This window comes from Furipterus horrens, unplaced genomic scaffold (assembly GCF_987537825.1).
Source record: "Furipterus horrens unplaced genomic scaffold, mFurHor1.1.pri manual_scaffold_2, whole genome shotgun sequence".
Taxonomy (NCBI): Eukaryota; Metazoa; Chordata; class Mammalia; order Chiroptera; family Furipteridae; genus Furipterus; species Furipterus horrens.
In genome coordinates, this window is record NW_028327172.1 from 3,751,714 (window position 1) to 3,772,865 (window position 21,152).

At 63.0% G+C, this 21,152-nt stretch overlaps 2 protein-coding genes across 7 annotated transcripts in view; one reads left to right on the forward strand and one right to left on the reverse strand.

Annotated features, from left to right (window-relative positions):
• The window catches only part of CHKA (choline kinase alpha), a 36,617-nt gene extending 27,611 nt beyond the window's left edge, over positions 1 to 9,006 (forward strand). For 3 of the 6 annotated variants that reach the window (XM_090257476.1, XM_090257480.1, XM_090257483.1), the window contains 6 exons: positions 544 to 602; positions 2,179 to 2,266; positions 2,622 to 2,730; positions 5,276 to 5,382; positions 6,674 to 6,755; positions 7,830 to 8,052. In XM_090257476.1, the coding sequence (XP_090113602.1) occupies positions 544 to 602; positions 2,179 to 2,266; positions 2,622 to 2,730; positions 5,276 to 5,382; positions 6,674 to 6,755; positions 7,830 to 7,889 (505 nt within the window). In that variant the 3' untranslated portion in view covers positions 7,890 to 8,052. Of the gene's footprint in view, positions 1 to 543; positions 603 to 2,178; positions 2,267 to 2,621; positions 2,731 to 5,275; positions 5,383 to 6,673; positions 6,756 to 7,829 lie in introns of all 6 variants that reach the window. The other 3 variants (XM_090257467.1, XM_090257473.1, XM_090257478.1) reach the window with 1 other exon arrangement.
• A 1,802-nt stretch (positions 9,007 to 10,808) lies between these two features.
• Positions 10,809 to 20,462, reverse strand: TCIRG1 (T cell immune regulator 1, ATPase H+ transporting V0 subunit a3). Its single transcript, XM_090257519.1, has 20 exons — positions 20,379 to 20,462; positions 18,052 to 18,172; positions 17,597 to 17,675; positions 16,288 to 16,508; positions 16,115 to 16,200; positions 15,673 to 15,799; positions 15,512 to 15,594; positions 15,266 to 15,359; positions 14,945 to 15,157; positions 14,186 to 14,330; positions 13,525 to 13,664; positions 13,292 to 13,449; positions 13,118 to 13,208; positions 12,526 to 12,644; positions 12,230 to 12,443; positions 11,820 to 11,966; positions 11,560 to 11,664; positions 11,360 to 11,477; positions 11,005 to 11,182; positions 10,809 to 10,921 (listed from the first exon to the last, which is right to left on the reverse strand). Exons 2-20 carry the CDS (start codon positions 18,166 to 18,168, stop codon positions 10,843 to 10,845), a joined length of 2,514 nt encoding a protein of 837 aa, XP_090113645.1. The 5' UTR covers positions 18,169 to 18,172; positions 20,379 to 20,462; the 3' UTR covers positions 10,809 to 10,842.
• Positions 20,463 to 21,152: the final 690 nt, after the last annotated feature.

The following is a 21,152-nucleotide window of genomic DNA, read 5'->3' on the forward strand; positions in this document are numbered from 1 at the left end:
CCCTCTGAGTAGACGCCGCCGTGGAGGTTCCAGGGTGCGGGGCCGCAGGCTCCCAGCCCACGTCCCCCGGGTGGGAGTATTCATGCCTGTGGCACTCAGTCCTTGAGGGTCTGTCCGCCTGGGCATCGTGTTTGCTGCTGAGGAGACAGTAACCAAGGCATTCCCCAAGGAGCTCCCCCGTTTTATCAAGAGAGACACAAAGCAAGTAAAGAAATAACATAACATTAAGTTGTGACAAGTGCTGTGAAGGAAGCCCGGGGACAAAGTAGACGGACACGGGGACGTGCTCTGGTCGATGGTCAGGGCCGGGCTATCGGCGTGGGGACTGGGGCAAGCGGCCGCTGCGTGGGGGGTGGGGCCGGAGCTCCGGTCCTGCTGCCTGTGCTCGGGTCTCTGCGCATGTGGCCGAGTTTCCACGGCTCACGTGACAAACGTCACCCTGGTTTGGGGTGCTGATGCGGTGCAGGGCTTGCTGAGACAGCAGAACTTTGCGTTGAACTTCTTACAAGTTGGATAAGTAATAGCAAAACCTTCCTCTTCCAGATCATTGCTTGAATCCACGCCTTCTCCGGTTGTATTTTGTCATAACGACTGTCAAGAAGGTAAGAGTCACTGCCCACGATGCACGTGTGCTAAAAGATTGCCTTCTGGGTGTGTGGTAAGTGCCAGATGTCCGGGACGTGAGAGGAATGGCATGACACTGGCCGGCCAGACGCGAGGTGCTGTGTGCCCATGGAAAGGAGAAGGTTGAGTTTTATACAGACGAACAGGAAAATCTCCAGGACACATTAAAAGAAAAAAGCAAGTTCCAAAAAAAACGTAGAGGGTGTCATTCCATTTCTGTAAAAACTCTACAGGAGAAATCAGAGTATTCACTAAACTGGGAGCTGGGGTAAAGGCCTTAAACTTCCCAAGGCACGTGCCCCCTCAGTGTTGGGTGCCTTTCTGTGGACGTGACAGGTCACCAGGACGAGCGGTGCGGGGCAGCTCCCTGCCCTCCGCAGCGGGCAGCACCGTGCTGTGCATCAGAGCCTCCTTATCAGTTCACATCTCGTTATGACTTCTGGCTCTGCTTTGACAAAGTTCCTGGAACTGAACTTGACCCAACATGACCTCAGACTCAGCAGTTTGATCAGAGGCCCCATCTAGCCGGGCAGTTCTGCTGCCGCCACGGGGCGCAGCTGCGGGCCTGCTTTGCCCCCCGTCCTCGCCCCCATCACCGTTGGCTGAGGTCCCCTCGGCCAGACTGAGCAGTTTGCTTTAATTTTGAACACAGTCCCCGTAAAAGACTAGTCATCAGGAAGACGTAAGTTTAAGCCAGAGTGCCATTTAGTAACCAGTCGGTCATTGCTGGCCAGGTCTAGTCGAGCTGGGTGTAGACACGTCAGCCAGTTTTGTGCGTGAGGGATGTCAGCTGTCCGGTGGTGGCGGACGTGTGGAGAGGACGGAGAGGGTGCGAGGTGTGTGTGTACTCAGCCCTGCTCCTGGGGGCATCTGCCTCTGCTTCTCTTGGTCACGGCCACTGGCAGCAGGAGGCGGAGGCCGGCCGGCCTGAAAGCCGCGCCCCCTGCGCCGCCCCAGAGGGAGCGTGGCCAACAGAAGAGACAGGTGGGCCCTGCCTGCCCACTGCCCTGTGGGCAGAGTGTAGGCTGCGGGAGTGGGGGTGGGGGCCCCAGTACGCAGGCCTGAAGGCCAGTCGGTGGCCGGCTCACTTCTGGCCCAGAGCCCAGCCCTAAAGGAAGCACGGTCTAGGCACGCTGTCTGCGGTCTCCTTGGGAAGAAAACCCAGTAGGGGCAAAGGGGTGGGGGCAGCAGTGGCCCACGGAGCCCTGTAGTGGCTGAGCTCGCCACTGCCATCCTCAATGGGAGACACCAGAACCTGGCTTCCCAGTGTCCGCACCTTGGGGCTGCCGGGGGTGTCGGGGGAGCCAACGCTCCAGTGTGCTTGTCCCTTGTGCCCCATGGGAAAAGCTGGGGGAGCGCTGCCACAGGAAACTGGGGGCGCCAGGGCTGTGCTGCGGCTGCTGTGAGCAGACGGGGCCGAGGGCCAGGCCCCCCAGGACAGGGCTGCTCAGGGTGGCGGCCGCCTTCGCTCACCGGCTCTGCTGCTCGGGACCCGCAGCTTGGCATGTAAAAGGTGCCCGGACCGAAACTGAAGCCATCCCCTCCTGTCTGCAGGGAACATCTTACTGCTGGAAGGGAGAGAGGATTCTGAGAAGCAGAAACTGATGCTCATCGACTTTGAGTACAGCAGCTATAATTACAGGTAGTGTGCCGCAGTGCTCTCACCCCCGTGTTGCTTTATCTGAGGGCATGGATGGTAGAGGGAAGATAGGTAACCATACTGTTCTGAGGTCAAGTTTCTTCTGGAAGCGAACGCTTTTTGTCCCCGTGCCCTCGCAGGCGTGTGCAGCGGCACAGCCCGTTCCTAGCTTGTGCTACAGGGAGCAGGAATAGGCGTGATCAGAATCCAGAACTGGGTGATGTCCCTGTCGTGGAAGCAGGCACCCTCCTGGGACCTCAGGGGGAGTCCAGCTCGTTGGGGGAAGGGATGCTCATAACTCAGCCTCTTCCTTTCTGTAAACAGGCCTCATTCTCTGCATTTCTTACCTCTTTTTCAGGGGATTCGACATTGGGAACCATTTCTGCGAGTGGATGTACGATTACACCTATGAAAAATACCCTTTTTTCAAAGCGAACATCCAAAAATTCCCCACCAGGAAGCAACAGGTAGGGCTGGGGCTGGTCCACTGGCGAGTCGGTAGATTGCCCAGGTCAGCTCTGTGCAGCCAGTGCGATGACACCTGCATTTTAGAAGATGCCTATTTCACGCTGGCGTAATGCTTAGGCAGACCCTTCTGCTTTAGATGTTTTCTCATTAAATGTGGACACAAACTTGACGTTTGAGTCTGGCTCTTTGCTGGAGAGGAGTGCAGCCTCCTTTGTAGTTCCTTCTGGATTTTTCTAAAAAGCGCATCCTCCGCTCTGGGGCCCGCCGACTCCTCATTTCCCGCTGTGCGGAGGGAAGCACTCTCGGGCCCCGCGCGTTAGGCGCCATTACCCTGTTGATGTCCTTTTTCCGATCCAAGTCAGGGAGTCCAGTGACGGGCGGTGCCCCCCCAGAACCCTCCCTTCCGTTTCTCGGCCCCGCTGCAGCCCGGGCTGGGGGCGGGGCACCAAGCCCGCCCCTGGGGGCCTGTGCCTGGCGGCCACTTCGCTGCCCACCATCCTGCAACGTCCTGCCCGGTCAGAAGCATGCACTGAGGCCGGGGGCGCATTCAGTGGCTGCTGTGGCTCACAGAGCAGGGGCTCCACAGGCACCCACCCACCTGGGTGAGGCACAGCGACAGCATTCCAGGGGCGGCCCACACTCTAGGGGCGGCTGTGAGTGTAGCATTGTGTTGCTCTCTTCTGGCCATGTTTCAAGGCTGCCTGTGGGGAACTTGAGTGTGTCCAAAGTGGCCAGGATGGTCTGCATCTCAAGGTCATGCTGTATCAGGAGGCAGGGTGGGAGGGAGTGGGAGAAAGAAAGCCTGGGGAGGCGGGAGCACAGCAGCAGTCCCCGGTATCTGCCTCCTGGCCGTGCTGAAGAGGAACGAGACTCCTGCAGGAGCTGGGCGGCCTTGGAGGCGAGGGCTCAGAGCGGGGGTCCTGCAGTGTGAGCGCAGCTTTTATTTTCGGGGGGCGCCGGGCTGCAGCCGCTACCGCTGCACAGCCGCGGAATCAAGGGACGTCCTGTCCTTGTTTTCCGGGAGCTTTTAAAAGTCGCATCGAGGTACTGACCTTTATCAGGTTACCTCCAGATGCAGCAAGGTCAGGCCATGCTTTTCCCTCTTTAATTTATTAGCGAGTTGTTTTTGAATGTTAAACCACCCTGGAATCGCTGCCGCCAGGGGTGGGAGTGAGCTGTGCGGCTTTGTCATGCTCCAGTGGGCCCGGGTAGGCAGCGTCTTGTTCCAGGAGTTCTCCTTCTGTGCACGTCGTGAAATGGGCCTTGGACATCCGTCTTTTAAATTATTACATCTGCTTTTGGAATCGAAACTGTTAGTCTTTTAAAGTGAGCCGAGTCTGCCTTTTTATTTTTTGGGACAGCTTTGTATGTGATGAAGGGTATCTGTTCTCTGAAAGCGGGATAGACTTTGCTTGTAATGCAGTCTGGGCCTAGGATGCTGATTTCTGTTCCGTTCGGGTGTTGATCAGTTGAACTCAAGGTCTTGGTCTTCGTTTGCCAGTTTCGGCATTTGATGTGTCCCAGAAACTAGCCCTGCTGGAGCCGGGTCCGGGCGCGGGTCTTAAACACGACTCTGCTGGGGTGGGGCCCGGAGCCGCCACTGCTGGCTGTAACCCGCCGAGGGTTTCTGCACTTCGGCGTGCTCGCCCGTAAAATCTGTTCAGTTGGGAAGGGTGAGTTATATGCAGAAACAAGAGCTCCGAACTGCGCTGTTACGCGGGCTGTAGCAGGTCCCGGCCTGCACCTCTCTGTGTGAGGCCCCTCCCGGAGCCCCTGCCCGGGCAGTGCTCTAAGTGCAGCGATGCCTGGGGCAGCAGAGCATGACAGCGGCCCCCGCCCCCCGAGAGGAGAGGGTGGCCGAGGCCGCGCAGGGAAGGGGGAGGCGGAGGAGGGGGTGCGGGCGTCCGGCCCGGTGACCGTGCGTGAGGGGAGGGTGCTGGGCAGCCGTTCTCTTGTTCACCAAAGAAGGCATCGCTGGTTTGCCGTGTTCTGTTGCCTTCTGATAAGAGTGTGAAGTAGTCGAGAGCCGAGGAGCTCCTGAATTCTGACTCACATGTGGACTAAGGCGGGACCTGGGACAGCCGTCGGTGAGCTGTCTCTTCTCCAAGCCAAAATTAGACGTCGCCACTTTATGAGCATACGTGGGTGAAGAATCACGGTGCCTTAGTCGGGGCTCGCACTGTCGGCTGCAGCTGCCACTCTGGGGGGTGCGTCAGGACACCCCCGAGCCTCGGACCTGCTGAGCTGGGGGCGGGCTCGCCCTGCTTGACCGTCACACGGTGCGAAGCGCAAATACGGACTAGAGTTTAAATTTAAAGGGCCAGTCGAGAAGCAGCGTCAGTTCCCCGTTCCTGTCTTGTCAGCAGCGCGGCCTGAGCCCATTAGAACTCTGTCACTGGGGACCGCTCTAGGGAGGGAGCCTCCAGGTCCCCTCACCCCCCCACCCCACCCCCCACCGAGGTGCGCACGCCTCACGGCAGCTTTCCGCAGCGTCTGTTTTTAACCATCACTGGTCCGTCCTTCTGTTTTTGTTTTGTTTTTCAGCTCCATTTTATTTCCAGTTACTTGGCTGCATTCCCAAATGAATTTGAAAACCTCGGTAGTGAAGAAAAGGTCATTATGGAAGAAGAAATGCTGGTGGAAGTCAACAGGTAACGTTTTCCCTTTGCTGACCTGTAGAGGCAGCGCACCCCTAGGTAGGATGCAGTTGGGGACCGGCTGTGCGGTACTTAGGAGCCCTTAGGAGCTGTGTCCCTCCAGGGCCTGTGCCCCGTGAAAACTGCACGCCCGCGCTTCTCCGCAGCTGCGTGTGTCCAGGTGTCAGCGGGGCAGGACGCGCTGCGTGGGCAGCCCCCGGCCTGGGCACTCGGTCTCTGGGGCCTGTGGACGGGTGGGCACCATCTGACCACGTGTCTCCTGGAAAACAACCAAGAACGCTGTCTGCTGGTTCTGAGTCTTCCTTTTAACTCTTCATCAGCTCTCCAAGCAGGGCTTGGGGACGTCAGGCTCCACAAAGGCCTAGGCCGGAGTTACTGCGAATCCTTGGGGTCACCTAGGAGATTCTTCAGTAAAAGGAACCAAGTAACTTCGGTCCATCTTGTTCTGTCTACCCCACTTCATGGGTCACCTCTTCGTGTGGTTTAGTATTTTGTTTCTTTATATTTTGAGAGCAGGGAAGGTAGGGAGAAGGAGTACCCGTCCCTACCAGGGACCAAAGCTGCCCCTGGGCCTGTGCCCTGACTGGGATCGAACTGGTCGCTGGACCTTCCGCCAGTCAACCGAGCCACACCAGTCAGGGCTCTTAGTGGTCTTCAGATGCGTCCACACCCCTCTAGGGTGCTGCCCCCCCAGGTTCCCCTGGGGAAGTGGAGGAGACCCGCACCTCAGGGGCAGCACCCAGGGGTGGTGGCGGGTGGGCAACCGCCAGGGAAGTGGGCTGGGCTGGCGCGGATGCCAGGCCGCCTGTCCCAGCCAAGGGCTCTTCCTCAGTTGCCCAAAACCCAAAGGTGCGAGAGGGGTGGCCGGCCCACACTCTCCCGCGCTTGGGCTCTCTTCCGTGTGGCGCGGGGCTGGGGGTGTGGGGGCGTCAGCCTGCCGAGGGGAGGCGGCGCGTGTCCTCCTGCTGGGGAGTGGCCGGTGCCGGTGCTGCGCCCTCCCTCAGCGGCGCAGCGCATCTCCGTGCAGCCCAGGCTTCAGTGGCACGGCCACCGCGGCCTCGGGTGGGCCCTGTGAGTGCGTGGGGTGTGCCTGTACCTGCCGGAGGCGGGGTGAGGACGGCCGCGGCGTCCCCGCTGGGGGACACAGCCCCACTGGGCTTGCCCGGGCAGTCGGCGTCCAGGTGAGCCTGAAGGAGTTAGGCTGTCCGGCCGGCAGAGGCGCCCTCCGGTCCCCTGGTGGGTACCACGCAGGTAGTCACCCGGTCTCCTGCTTCTGTAATTACAGGTTTGCCCTTGCGTCCCATTTCTTCTGGGGACTTTGGTCCATCGTACAGGCCAAGATCTCATCCATTGAGTTTGGATACATGGTATGTTTGGGGTGGATTTTCTATTCTCCGGGGGAAAGAGGGCCACAGTGTATGTGAACGCTTGGTGGTGAATGGTGGCCCCTTAGGGTTCCCTGCGAGCCCCTGAACCAGGGGACCAGGGTGCTGCGGAGAAGGCACATCACTGCATCACTCTGACGGGTACCACATCTGCCCACGCAGGCCGCCCTCACTCCCAGGGCCAGCAGCCCGCCTTCCCTGCCTCGGAGCAGCGCGTGGGGGCCTGTGCTTCTGAGGCACCAGAGCTCCAGCCCATGACCGCGGGGTCTGCTGACGCAGGGACACCAAGGGTGGGAGGCGCCCCTGCGAGCCTTGAGTGTGCGCCCTGTCTGTCCCCGCCCACCCTTAGGTGGGAGCCAGTACCGGCCGGGTCAGACATGCTGTTCGTGGGCTGTCGGGGCCAAGCCAGGTCGTCGTTTCAGTCCAGCCTCAGGGACCGTCCTTGTTGCCCTTCAGTTAAGCCCTCTGCTGCTCCCCAAGTGTCGCGGGGCGTCCGGGGCAGAGGGGTGCATGGAGGCCTGTAGAGAGCACCTTGCTTTGGGACAAGTGGTGGGAAATGACTAGTGATTTCCGTCCTCGGTCCTGTATGGCGATGATTTCTGCTTCTATGCAGAGGTTTGGGAATGAACAGGAGCTATGAGGCAACAGAAAAGGGGAAATTTAGACTTTTAACGCAAATTTGGAGTCATGGGCAAATGGCACCGTAAGACAAAGCAGACTGCTTTGATGAGCGCCTCAAAAGAGGAGCCTCTGTTGGCGTCCGTCCATCAGTGTCTTGAGCACTTGGGGTAAAGGAGACAGGGAATTGGGCAGCGGCAAGTGCGTAGACAAAGTCCTGCCTGGGGCAGCGGGGCCGCGCTGTGGTGACCAAGCCAGCACCTTCGAGCCGAGGCTGTGGGCTGAGCACTGCAGCAGCGGGAGGAGACGGCTGCGGGGCGGGGCCCCTGGGCGGCCCGTGGCAGGCGTGGCTGTGCTGTGGCGTTGCCCCGGGCGGGACCCGGGCAGCCTGTAGGGCGGCAGGAGCCCTGGGTGAGGCTGGTCCCTTGTGTCTCCTAGGACTATGCCCAGGCGAGGTTTGATGCCTATTTCGACCAGAAGAGGAAGCTGGGGGTGTGACCGCCAGGAGGACTTGATACACTCCATCCCTGGACTGCGTGGCGCGGCCGACCGGCGGGGCCCTCTGCTCCGACTGCTGTCCCCGCGGCAAGAAGCTAGGATGCCTCGCTGCCGCACCCGGATGTGTGTGATACGAAAGACTGTATTAAACTGAGAACATTTATTTCCTATCCTGTTTACGACTCCGCTAGGCTCCGACGTGAACTCGGGCAGCAGAAACACAGCGTAGTGCAATAGCGTGGCCGCTCCGCTTCCTGTAGTCCAGGGAGGCCTGAGCTGGCGGGCAGACCTGCGGGCAGCCAGCATGTTAGCACGGGCGCTTCTGGCTGACGCTCATTTCTTACGGACTCCATTACCCTGCTGGGGAGCGCTGCGCCAGGCTGGCTGTGGGCTCACTCCCGAGGGTGGTGGGGCCAGGACAGACCGACGTGGCCGGGGGTGGCCTGTGGCCTGTCTCCAGAAGCGGCTCTTCCACCCTCTGGTCCCAGTGGCTGACGCTTGAGACCACAGACCGCACACACCAGGAGCAAGCCGCTGTCTCCGTGCGGTGAACGCAGCTCCCGGCACCTGCTGTGCGTTCCATTGTGTGGACCAGTCTCCTTCCCTGCCATGCCCGCCTCCTCACTGAATGTGCTTTATTGACCCTGACCTCAGGGCCGGGGCAGCGTGGGGGTGCACAGACACCTGCCTCCCCTCTGCCTTCCCTGCATGGAAGACGGCTTTTGTCTCCCACTCTGCAGCCTTTCCTCCTCCACAACTCTGTGCAGCCTGGAGCTGGCAGCTCTGTACAGGACTGGCTACCCCAGGGTCCCTGGCACCATGGAGTGCCAGACGGGGAGCCAGAAGCCTTGGCCGGGGCTGGCATTGGCCAGCTGTCCCTGCCCTCCCTGCTTCCGGACACACCCAGCGCCATCCTGGTGGGAACCAGCAGCCTGTATGTGACGTGTGGGGGCATGGATAGAGCATAGCTGTGAAATTTGTTAACGATCCTTTGGGATAAATGCCTTTTTTTAAAAATCTGAAATCTTATTTGAATTGTTCCTGTGCATACATTTCTGCCACCACAGAGATTGTACCACACAATCAGTGAAGAAATAAAAACCCATCTCAGCTGTCACCCTTGGCTGTGTCCTGAGTTGTGCCGACGGCAGGCCACGGCGCATTGCGCCAGCGTTGGGGAGGCGAGGCGGCTGGATGTGGGCCTGGCGGGAGGGAGGTCCCGCTGTTCACCTCGCAGACATTTAACATTTAACCAGCTGGATGTGTTTTGATGTCCAAGCAGTGAAACCAGGCAGTAAATGATGCTGAGCCCCCGTGGGAGAGCTTGCTTCGCATAAAGCTCCCAACCCTGTCCTGTGCCCACGAGGCTGGGCGGTCGTCTGGGCCTGCCGGCCTGGCCCTCGCTTCAGCCTTCCTCTTCCTCAAGAAGCCAGGCCCGCTCACGGTCCCCTCTGCTGAGATGCTTCGGGGCCAGGTCTTCAGATGGGCTTCTTCACGTCCTCCCATGATCAGCTCACAGCCACCACCCGCCAAAGGCATTGCCATTCTTGAGGCCGCCCCCTCCCACACCCTCCTGGTCCCAACACTTCCTCAGTATGCGTGGCTTTTCCTGACGTTTGGGTTCCTTCTCAGTTCTGCGTTAGACTATGAGCAGGGGTGAGACCTGTCCTCAGTGCTGGTGACCCACCTGTCCCCCTGTCTCCTGATGACCTCCCTGCCCCAGGCCCGACAGGCTCACTGCAAACGTCCCACAGCGCCCAGGCTCCTCCCACCAGCTGCAGGTCAGCCAGGGCAGAGCCAGCCAACATCTCCCTGGGGTCACACCCGCCTCCTCACAAAACACCACACACTGCTCAGGGTCCGTCTCCACCCCCTGCCCTGCAGCTCTGCTCCCAGGGATGGCGTACAGCTTGGGGCCTGGGCTCAGCCCAGATCCGTCTGCAGTCCCGAGTCTGCGCACCAGCGTCCTTGCTTCTTCAGACGCTGCTGCCATCGCTTTGGAGCTGTCTGCCAGGCATGTGGGATTGTCACACAGCCCCGGGCACCCTGCCTGGTATCCAGGGGCCCTAAGGGACAGGCTCCTCCCTGCAGCTGGCCAGCTCAGAGCCACGGTGACCGGGCCAGGCCACCTGGCACTCTGTGCCCAGGGGCATCTAGCCTCAAAGTGGCCTTTGTTCCTGGGGTGTCCTGCTGGAGAAAGCCAGGCCTCTGAGCAGCACTGGCTCTGCCTCGAGGCCGGTGGTGGGACCCAGGCCAGAAACCGACAGGGTGCCACCCCCAACCGCAGCAGCCGGAGGACAGCGTCAGGGGAGCAGGGCTGCCTGCCCAGGGAGCTGGGAAAGGCCGTGCCCTCCCCTGACTCGCGGCTGTCCCGTGGCCAGTCTGCCCGTCTCTGCAGGACGGTGGCACTGCTTCCCCGGTGCAGCATCAGGCTCGCTGGCCCAGGCTGTTCCGCTTCAGAGGGCGTGAGTGGGGCCAGCGCCAGCTGAGGGCTGGGACTGATGGCTGGTTCGTGCCAGGCCCCCCCCACCCCACCCCCAGAACGTCCTCTTACAGCCAGTGTGCACACCCTCAAGGACGGGAAGCTCCCTTCCCCAGGCCCCGCCTGGGAAGACACCCATTCGGAGCTAGAATCTGCTGGGAACACCCTCCCTGGTCCTTCACCCAAGAGTCTGGATTATCACAGATGTGCTCATGGGTCCTCTCTCCTCGACTTCTCAAGGCCCCAGGTCCTAGACCAGCGCTTCCCTCCCACCTCACTCAGCTGCAAAGGGGCAGGCATGGAGGCCAGCCCACGCCCGCAGCCCAGGGCCCCGCCATACCAGCCCCGCGGCCCCTGCCTTCCACACACCACCCAGACACCGTTCTGGACCTTCCTGCTCTTTATTCCCTCCTGGCTTCACCCAGCAAGCTGGGGCGGGGGCGGGGGCGTGGGCACAGCCCCAGGCAAGTGCTATTCATCCTCCGTGGCAAAGGTGAAGGGGCTCAGCTTGTAGCCAGTGCCCGAGTAGAATTTGTTCTGGAACTCCACCCTGGGGTGAGAAGGGGAGCTGGTGAGGGGAAGGCCCTCCACCCTGCCCCACACCGCCCGGGGCCAGCCACGTGAGCCGCTCACCAGTGCAGGCGCAGCGCGTGTAGGAAGGCCGAGAGCCCCTCCATCACCAGCAGGATTGCCACGGTCATCACGGCAAAGGCGGCAAAGATGGGGACCAGCGCCACGGCCACCACACCCAGCTCCCGGCCCATGCCCAGGCCCGTACGCATCACCATGGTCCACAGGACCTCCGACAGCTCTGGGGGTGGAGGGGGAGCAGTGGAGACCTGGGCCCTGGGGTTCCCACTCAGCCCCCCTTCCTGTGGGGCCGGCAGGGCACCTCCTGATGTCCCCACCCAGCCAGCAGCTGCGTGCGGGAGAGGGAGCCAGAACTGGACCGTGGCCGGGCCACCCCCCACACCGATCGGTCACTCACGGGCGTGCGCCAGGCTCAGGGCCCAGAGGCGCAGGTAGGAGGCCGTGTTGGAGATGCAGCCCAGGCAGAACTCGATGGTGTGGATGGCCTGGTGCATGAGCACCTCCGAGAGAACAAACTGCGGGGGGCAGGGGGGCAGGGCGCCAGTGAGGAGTGAGCCCGGCCGGGGCCGCCCCGCCTCAGGAGGGCACCACACCCACCTCGGCCTCCTCGTGGTCCCCTGAGCACCCCGCCTTCTCCTCATCAGAGCCCCAGCCGGCCACGGACGCGTCGGACGAGTCCAGAAGCCCCGTCTTGGCCTCATCCTAGGGACGGGGAGCAGGCAGCATCAGCAGTGCCAGCGCCGGCCCCAGCCGGGCCCACCCTGCCCCTCACTGCCCACGGACAGCCACCGGGGAGCCTGCGAGGACACCGGGGTGTCTCGGGCGGGCAGTGGCCCCACCTCCCTAACAGCCCCCACTATGCCCCCCTCCTCTACCTGCAGGTAGCCAGCGTGCCTTCTCTTCAAGTGACGCTGGTGCTTCCAGCGAAGAAACAGGGGTGTGCCGAGCAGCAGGACAGGCACCGTGGCCAGGGCCAGGATCACCAGTGCGGACTGCACCGCCTCCTGCAGCAGAGGGGGCTCGAGTCAGGGCCCCCTGCAAGCCACACACCCAGTCGGACACGCAGGAGCCCGCAGTCCGCTCCTCTCCCCGGGCCCCACGCATTATTGTGTTAAGTGATCCTTAGAAGGGGCTGCGACCTCGGGGACCCGCCGTGTGCCTCAGGGTCCCTGGACCTGCCTCCCAGGGCCTCAGGCCTGCCTCCCTGTTTCTCAGATGAGGAGCCAGCAGCCCCGAGGGGCCCCGTGACCCGGGCGCCCCAGCCCACCTGCCCCCGGAAGAGCGGCCGGTTGGCGGGGCTGCGGGAGAAGAGGAACATGTTGATGAAGTGGATGAGGATGCTGGGCGCTGTGGCGGCGCTGGCGGCCGAGACGTGCAGCCACTTGTAGCAGACCAGGAAGACCAGGTAGCCGAACAGGCCCAGGAGGAAGACCAGCTCGGGCAGGGTCTCCAGCAGCAGCCGGTGCCACTGGCCGAAGTGCCTGGGGCGGGAGGAGGGCCGCGTCACCGGACCACGCTGGCCCTGCGGCCCCCACTTTGCCCCACCAGAGCCTGGGCCCTCACACGTGGTTGAAGACTCCTAGGACCACCCCGAAGGCCATGTGCGTGACCCCCAGGATGACGGACATCTTCATCTTGAAGGAGTTGAGGAAGCTCAGGTGGTTGACAGCCAGGCTCCAGATCTGGGGTGGCGGGAGGGGCAGGCATCACGCAGGGGCCTCCCTGCCCTCGTCACTCATCAGCCTGTTTGTCCCCTTTGGGGCCTCAACACAACCTGTCACCTGCCCCCCGCGAGGCAGCAGGGGGTACCGGTTAAGCACGGACGGGCCAGACAACCTGGGCCCAGCCCCAGCGCTTCCTAACGGGGTCACCTTGGGCACCTAACCTCCTGTAAAGCGGGAACAATGCTAATGCACACCTTGGGGACTTGTCACATGAATGAGATATAGTCATTGCACATGAAGGTCTCAGAACAGCGCCTGGCACAGAGGGGACGCCACGGTGACCGCATGCTGCCGTCACCACGACACGCCTCTCTGCTGCAGGGAGGGCCCGACAAGGAGGCCCCGGTCTGTCCGGGGCCCGAGCCCCCTGTACCACCACCAGCCGCCCTCCCACTCGCCTGCAGCACCCGGGCCCAGCGCCTAGGACTCACGGGGTCGATGCCAAAGGGGTAGGGTCCTAGGAAGACGCCAGTGACGTTGGGGTCCAGGGCGAGCAGCGGGTGCTCAGCCAGGAACGTGTCACTGTGGCGACAGTGGGCAGGGCGGTCAGGGCAGGGGGGACCGGGGCGGCAGGGCCTGGGGGCGCTGGGGCAGGCAGGCCTCACCTCCAGCCGGACCGGTTGGCCATGGCGGCCACGCTCCAGCCCGAGGGGAAGATGGCGGTGGCGCGGCTGAAGCACTCGTTGTAGATGAAGCCCGTGTACACGGAGAACAGGCCCATGAGCAGCAGCAGGTAGCGGCCGCTGAAGAAGGTCCTCCAGATCTGCGGGGGCGTGGCTGTGAGACACGGCCCGGGCCACCCCGCCCGCCGCCCACCAGGCCCCCCACAGGCCCTCACCTCATTCTTCGCGGACTTCACGGCCGGCCGGTCCTCGGCCAGCACCATGGCCAGGGCGAAGAGGAACATGAGCAGCCCGTGGCCCACGTCCCCAAACATGATGGCGAAGAGGAAGGGGAAGGTGATGATGGTGTAGGGCGCTGCGGGCGAGGGACCGCGTGGTCAGCCGGGACCCCACCGCCAAACGCGCATCTCTGTGCGACATGCCACGGAGGCCTGAGCCCAGAGCACTTCCAAACACAGCATGGCCGAACAGGGCATGCCAGCAACAGACTCGCTTTGGCCCGCGGCCCGCTGGTCACCACCCCTGACGACGGTGCACCTTCCCAACGCTGCTCCGAGTCTGAGTCCCATTTTACAGGTGAGAAAACTGAGGCTCAGAGAAGCGAGGATGCTTATTGGGAGAGTCAGACCTCAAAGCCGGGCCATTCTTTCTGCAAAACCGCCTCTCCTCACTCAACACCCTGCCGGCTCCCTTGTAAGCTCCCTGGGGTAGGGGTGGGGGCAGGGGGGAGCTGAGATAAACACTACACCCCTCCATCGCACCCCGAGAGAGAGTGACAGGGAGTGCGCCCCTCATTTCCAGAGGGCGGGGCGGCCCAGGGAGGCCTCCGCCCCCCCGGCTTCCCCTTGGGCGGAGCTGGGGCACTGTGGCTCTCACCGGGGTTGACCTCCTGGTAGCGGCCCACGCCGTAGGCATCCACGATGCTCTGGAAGCTGGTCGTGAAGCGGGTGGTGCGGATGAGCGTGGGAGGCATGTCCCGGCAGGGGATGCGGTGAGCCACGGCACTCACGCCCGCTTCCCGCTGCGGCACCCAGCAGGCAGATGGACAGACAGACAGATGAGACTGGTGGCAGGGCCTTCAGGGACCCTCAGACCCCCCAGCAAGGCCCAGAGGGAGACATGGAGCACCGAGGGGGCTCGCTGGGCGAGCACTGGGGGGCCGGGGTCAGCCCCCCTACTCTGTGAAGTAGGCTGACCAGCCCCACCTGCCCCCATTCAGGAGCATCTACGGAGAGCCAGCTGGACCACAGTCGTTTGGGAGAAGTCCGCTACTGCTCATCTAGGCGGCCCAGGACAGGAAGTCCCACGGCCACCTGTGAGCACCCCTAGGCGGCACGGGCAGTCTGTGGTGTTCACAACACAGCGACCCCTGGAGGCAGGGGCATCTCTTCACAGATGAGAGGCCTGAGGCTCCCTCCAGGCCGCCTGGTCACAGGGCCGGTGCCTGCAGAGCCTGGATTTGAGCCTGGTTTCTGACTTAATGCCCACTGCAGCTTCCGGGGCGCTGGGACCTCAGGGGGTGGGCTCTCTGGGCCAGGGTAGACTCCCCGGAGAGAGGAGCCCTGGCAAAGGTGTGGCGCGGGGACCGGGAAGCACGTTGTGAGCAGGGAGGGCGGGGGTCAGTCACAGGCTCACCGAGCTCTCGTGCAGCGCCTGCTGCAGGGCGGGCAGGTCACGCGCGGCGCACCAGCCCTCGGCGATGAGGCACTTGTGCGTGGTGCTCACGCTGCACTGGTTGAGGGCCAGGTACACAGCCTTCATCTTGCGGATCTGCACCTGCCAGGGCGGCAGCAGCCGCTGCACCCGGCCCAGCACCTGGCTCAGGAAGCGCTCTGTCTCCCCGAGGACCTGAAGCCAGAGCGGGCGGTCAGGAGGAGCAGGCCAGGCAGGCTGGGGCTCAGGAGAAGGGGGGCAGGCGCGGGCAGGCCCAGGGCCCTGCCAGGCCACGGTGCCCACCTCCCCCAGCTCGCGGCTCTGCTGCTGGAGCTGCTGCAGGGCTCCTCGGCGGGCCTCCTCCTGCTCCTCGAACGGGAAGACGTGGCAGTGGAAGCTGGTGGGGGACAGGCGGCAGAGGCTGAAATTTACAGGGCGGCGCGGGGGACAGGGCAGGCTCGGTGGAGGGGACAGGCGGGGCAAGTCCCTGGAAGGGACAGCTGGGACACGGGCACAAGGGCGCTGGTGGCCAGACCCCGGGGGGCTCACCAGTCAGTGATCTTGCGGACCTTCCGCCCGATCTGCTCGCCCCAGTAGGAGATGAGGAAGGTCATCCACGCTGCAGGCTCGCCCTGCCGGATGGGGCCCAGGTCACCGAAAGTCCTGGCTCCGCCCAGCACGCGCCCCCGCCGCCCCCCCCCTCCGCTCACTGTCAGCGGGTCCTCCAGCTGCTGCTCCGTCTCCCTGAAGCTGGCGATGAGGAAGCCACGGCAGGCCCTCCAGAGCAGGCGCTCCAGGGCGGCGGCCTTGTGCGGCTCCACGGCCCCTGCCACGAAGCTGCGGGGGTGGGGGTGGGGGGGTGGGCAGGGCTGCACCTGCCTCCCCCTGCGCTGCCCCAGCCCGAGGCCAGCCCCGCTCAGGGCGGGAACCCAGGCACACTGGGCCTGCCCCCAGGGAGAAGGCAAGGGCCCACCAGGCAGGGCCAGAACAGGAGACACCCCCAAAAGCAAGGACATGCCGGGCCTGAGGGAGGAGGCAGGATGAGGGAGAGCGCTGGACAAGGGTTCCCAGCCACGCGGGCCTGGCCATCACTTGGGGCCTCTGTGGTTGACAGAAAAGCGGGCAAAGAGTGTGAAGCTGCCTTTCACTTACTTGACCCTCAGGTCCTGGTGTGGTCCCCCAGGTGACTGGAGCAAGGGGGTCGTTTCCAAGGGACCATCTGTGTGGGTGGCTGCTGACTAGGAGTGGAGAAGCACAGTGAGCCCCGGCTCAAATGGGGCCCGGCACCCCGCCCCTCCCCCTGCTCCGTCTGAGCTGGAGCTGACCTGGGGGCCTTGGCCCAGGCCCAGCACAGCCATGTGGAGCCGCAGTTCGTGCAGCTGGGCCCGCAGGGTCTGCTGGTTGCTCCGCACTTCCCGGAGCTCCAAGGCCAGGCGGTCGCTCTCCTCCTGGATGCGCAGCAGGTCGCGGGGCGGGGGCGCTGGCAGCCCACCCTCCGGCAGGGGCAGCACCAGTCCAGCCCTCCGCACCTCCTCCTGCAGGAAGGCTGGGTGCAGAGGGATGGGTGTCAGGAGAGACCACTCATGGGCCCCCACCAACTAGCAGCCACTGCTAGCCAAGAGCCGGCTAATGTCTAGGGGATCCCAAGTGCCACCTCAAATTCCACTGGCCATCTGCTGATTCACCGAGTCCGAGACCCCCAGGAAAATCCCAGGCCAACGCCCATCCCCACAGGTCTGCGTTCCTCCCTCTGAGCTCAGGGGGCTGCTCCCCAACTCCAGGCCCTTGGTCCCTGCCCAGCCCAGAGCCTGGGTCCCACAGCAGACTTCTCGGCAGGCCAGCCCTCATGATGCAGGGCCTGGGACACGGGCTTGCACGGAAGCCCACACAGTACCTGCCTGGTTACCTATAAGCTATCAATCAGGCTATCAAACCATCACACAGCTTGCTTGATCCTCCACGAGGGGCTGCCAGAGAGGAGTCCCTTTTGCCTGAGTCTAAGAAGGAACTGCTCCTTGCGGGCACCTGACCCTAGATACGGCCTCTGCCCTCCCCAGTCCAGCTGCAGTGGAGAAAATTGTTCATGCTTAGAAACTTCTGTGGCTCAACAGGACAAATTCCTGGGCCCTCGCGCAGGATTCAAGGCCTCTTCCAAGCCAGCTCTAGCCTAGGCCCTCTGCTCAGCTCACCCAAGTCTGCTCCATTCTTGAGAGTGGAGGAATTGCCCTGGTTGGTGTGGCTCAGTCAGTTGGGTGTCATCCCGCAAACCGAAAGGTCACAGGTTTGATTCCCGGTCAGGGCACATGCCTTGGTTGGGGTTTGGTCCCGGGTGGGGCATGTACAAAAGGAACTGATTGATGTTTCTCTCTCATATTGATGTTTCTTTCCCTCTCCCTCTCTTTCCCTTTCTCTCTCTAAAACCAATAAGCATGTCCTCGGGTGAGGATAAAATAAAAAATAAAAAAAGAATGGAAGGATTGTTCCTACAGAGCCCAGCTTTCCTGTCCTGGCTCTGAAGGGCCCAGCCTGGACCTCCATTCTCTGCCTTCCACCTGGGTGACCCTGACTTTTCCTTTCAGACCAAGCTCCTCTTCCAGGAAGCCTGCCTGGGATGTGGGCCTGGGGTCAACTCACTGAAGGTCTTCTCCAGCTCCTCACAGCGCCGAACATCCACCACAAAGCGTCTCTGGAAGGCGCTCACCGAGGCGTTGAGCTGTGGTGGTCAGGCATGTGGAGAGGTTCATTTCCTGGGGTGGGGGCCAGGGTGGTCCCCATCCCCAGGTCCAGGCAGGACTCTTCTCGAGCTGTAGCTGCCTTCCCCCAAAAGGTGCTATGCACACTGTGACCCTCCAGGTGCCCAGCTGGAGACAGACCAGACCCTACCTGCCAGACCTCAAGGAGGGCAGGGCCAAGAAGCCCTGGCTGAACTCAGGCCAGGGTGGGGCGGCCTCAGGTGAAGACACCTGCCTGCCTCCTATGGCAGAGGCTGCAGCTGTCAAGCAGGGCTGGGGGCCACTATGGGGGGAGAGGGCCCACCATCTAGGACGCCTAAGGACGAGGAGCCTCACGCCCTTCCCAGCCCCACTCACGTCTCTGAACTCCACGAGGCCCAGCTCGCCCAGCTGGCTCACGCAGGTGTAGGCAGCGGCTGTGGGCAGGAAGAGCTGGACCAGCGACACCTCCTCACCCCGGAACATGGAGCCCATGGTCCTGCGGGGCAGGTGGCGGGGGGTGGGGAGGGCTCAGTCGGGACAGGCCACAGGTAGGATCTGTACACCTCAGCTCACATAATCCTAGAAGGTCTGGCCAACACCCCCCTTTGACAGATGGGGAAACTGAGGCCCAGGGAGGCTCGAGGGTGTGCAGAGACGTCAGGAGTCTGGCCGGGCTAACCCCACATCCTGACCCACAGCCCAACTTCAAGCTCTTTCCCAGCTGGCTCTGCCTTATCTGAGACCTCTGCCCTCTACCCCTGGTGGCTCCTGGTGACACTGACCCTTCTCACACCTGGCCTCTGCTCCCACTGTCCCTCCTCTGAGACCTGCCCTCACCCTGGATCCTACTCACCCTTGGGGCCCCAAGCCAAGGGTCACCTCCTTCAGTGGCCTCCTGGCTGCCACAGCCCTCACTGGTCACTAGCCCTTGTCTTTCTACCCCAGGGAGCATCTGTGACAACTGACACCCAGGCTGGGGTCAGGCCTGTCTCCACAGGCAGCTGGAGCCCTCCTCCCTGTGGTGTCTGTGTGTGCCGAGGGGTAGGCGTCTCTGCTGGGTTCCCAGCGACTCAGTGAGGGGGGCGGGGCGGGGGTGGGCACTGGTGAACAGGGACCTTCCCCTGTGGCCCGGGCTGCCTGGCAGCAGCCGCTGTGGCCCTGGGTGGGAGCTGCCTTCCAGGTGTCGAAATCACTGAAAGTGAAACTGTAGAAACTTTGAAATGGGCAGGAAGGGCTGGGCAGGGCCTTGCTCAAACACCAACAGGGGAGGGCCATGGGGGTGTCCAGCGGGCCCTGCACATGGCCCAGCCCACAAGCCAGGCCTCTGCGGCCACTATTTCCTGAACTCTCAAACGGGACAGGAGGAGACAGGCAGGCGTTAGGGCCCCACTGAGGGTGAAGGTTTGGCGCCAGATGCCTGGCCTGCTGTCTGGGTCGGCGGGGTCTGGCCAGCTGGTCACTTCCTCCCCCTGGGTCCTGGTTTACTTAAGTATAAATGGGGAATGCAGCCCTGTCCCCAGCTGGGGACAGGAGAGAATGTCCTGGAGCCAGGCCGAGGCTGTAGAAGCTCTGGGCCCTGGACTGGGAAGGGTGTGTAGGAGGGGCTGGATTCCATTCCTGGAGAGTCAGGGACCAGTACCAGGAGCCCTGTCCAAGCTGTGATTCGCTGTGTGACCTTGGGGAAACCCCTTGCCCTCTCTGAGCCTCCACTTCCTCTTTGGGTAAATGAAACTTGGCCACCCCCAGAAGAGACGAGACCTCGATGGGGCGTTGACACTGCAGCCCCCATGTGACCTCTGTCCCCATACTACCTCATTTAAACCTAGCAGCACATTTGGAGGGACAGGGCACTGTAGCCTGTTTTATGGACGGATCAACTGAGACTTGGAGAGGGGAGGACCAAGATCAGATGGTCAGGAGGTAGCCAAGTCAGGCCGGGCCCAGGCCTAGGCGGACGTTCAGAAGTACCAGAACCAAATGTGTGCTCAGGGGAGGGCTGTTCTCTGCCATGGGCACCCCAAAGAGTTGGGCTGGCCAAATGGGAGGCTGCAGGAAGCCAGGTCTGGGGACCTGTGGGGCGCAGCAGCTGTGGCAAATACATCAAGGTGGCCCTGACTCACGGGGTCCTCAGGCCCAGGCACGTCCCTGGGTGGGACAAGCCGCGGTGGGCACAGGTACGTAGGGACCTGGCCTAGCCCACAACCTATACACGCCATGCATCCTGGTCCCCGCCTGAACCAGGGCTCACCCCAGTCCTGTTTAAGGAACGCCTTAAGGTGCTTCTGTCCCGTGGCCTGCAGGGTCCAGCCCACTCTTCACTCCGTGCCCCTCCCCTCTCCTGTCTCTCGGGAGGCTGGAGGCTAAGGCCAGCCGCTACAGAAACCCACCAGCTCTCTCCGCTGAGCCTCTGACCCGGGGAGCTGGGCCGGGCTGCAGGAGGCCAGCCCCGCCTCCACTCCAGCCTGGTGGGCTCTGGAGTCAGGACGACCCCACTCGCCTCTAGCTCTGCTTGTTCCTCGTTGGCTGGGTCTCAGTTTCCTCATCTGTAGAACGGGTCGCTCCCTCCAAGGAATATGCAGCAGAGGAAAAGGCCCCGCGGGCCGCCAGGCCTGGCGGAGTTGGGCTCAGCAGCTGGGAACCCCGTTCTGCTCTGCCTCCTCGTCGCGTGGCCCCCAGCAGGCTCACCCGGCGCGGGCACTCACCCCCAGGTCCGCCGCACGCGGCTCGCTCTGCACTCCCGCTGTGCGATCGCAGCTCGGCGCCCCGCAACTCGCTTCCCCGCCGGCGGAACCCCGCGGGGCGGGGCCCGTTGATCCCCGCCCACTGCCCCGCCCCGAGCGTCTGGGCTGTGACCGGGCGCGGGCTCGCGGGGAGGCGGGGTAGGGGCGAGACGAGAGCGGAGACCCTGCCCAGCGCCAGCCGGGCACATCTGCGCGGCCGGGCTGCGGAGGCGCCGAGCGCACGCCCAGCTTGGGGGCTAGAGAACGCGCCCCCACTACCTGGAGGGCTCGGTGGGCCTATGGCTGCCGGGACCCCAACACACTCAGGCCTGGGTCCAGAATCTGCCTAGGATGCAAGCCCAGCACGCCCCCCACCGCCCCGACCCCCCTTACAGGAGGCCGCAGTTACACGGGTCCTCGCACCGCCCTTGCTCACCTGGCCGCCCGTGCTCCGTGCCCTTGGGTGGGCGGCTGCCCCTCTCTGGGCCTCTCTCCTCAGTGGCAGCAGGACACTGAGGACCAGGCCACGGCTATGACGCTGCAGCTGCTGGGTAATGCTGTGCGCTTAGCCGCCACTCCACCGGCTGCTGGGGTGCCCCACTGTCCTTGCTCCGTTAGCTCCAGAGGGTTCGTCAGGGCCCCAGCAGCCCTGAACTGGGGCTCGCAGCCATCCAGCTGCCTGCACGTTAGCCAAGCCAGGACCGTACCCACCGGCGACCAGAGGGACCAGGGGCTCCTTAGCTCTGGTGCTCCTTG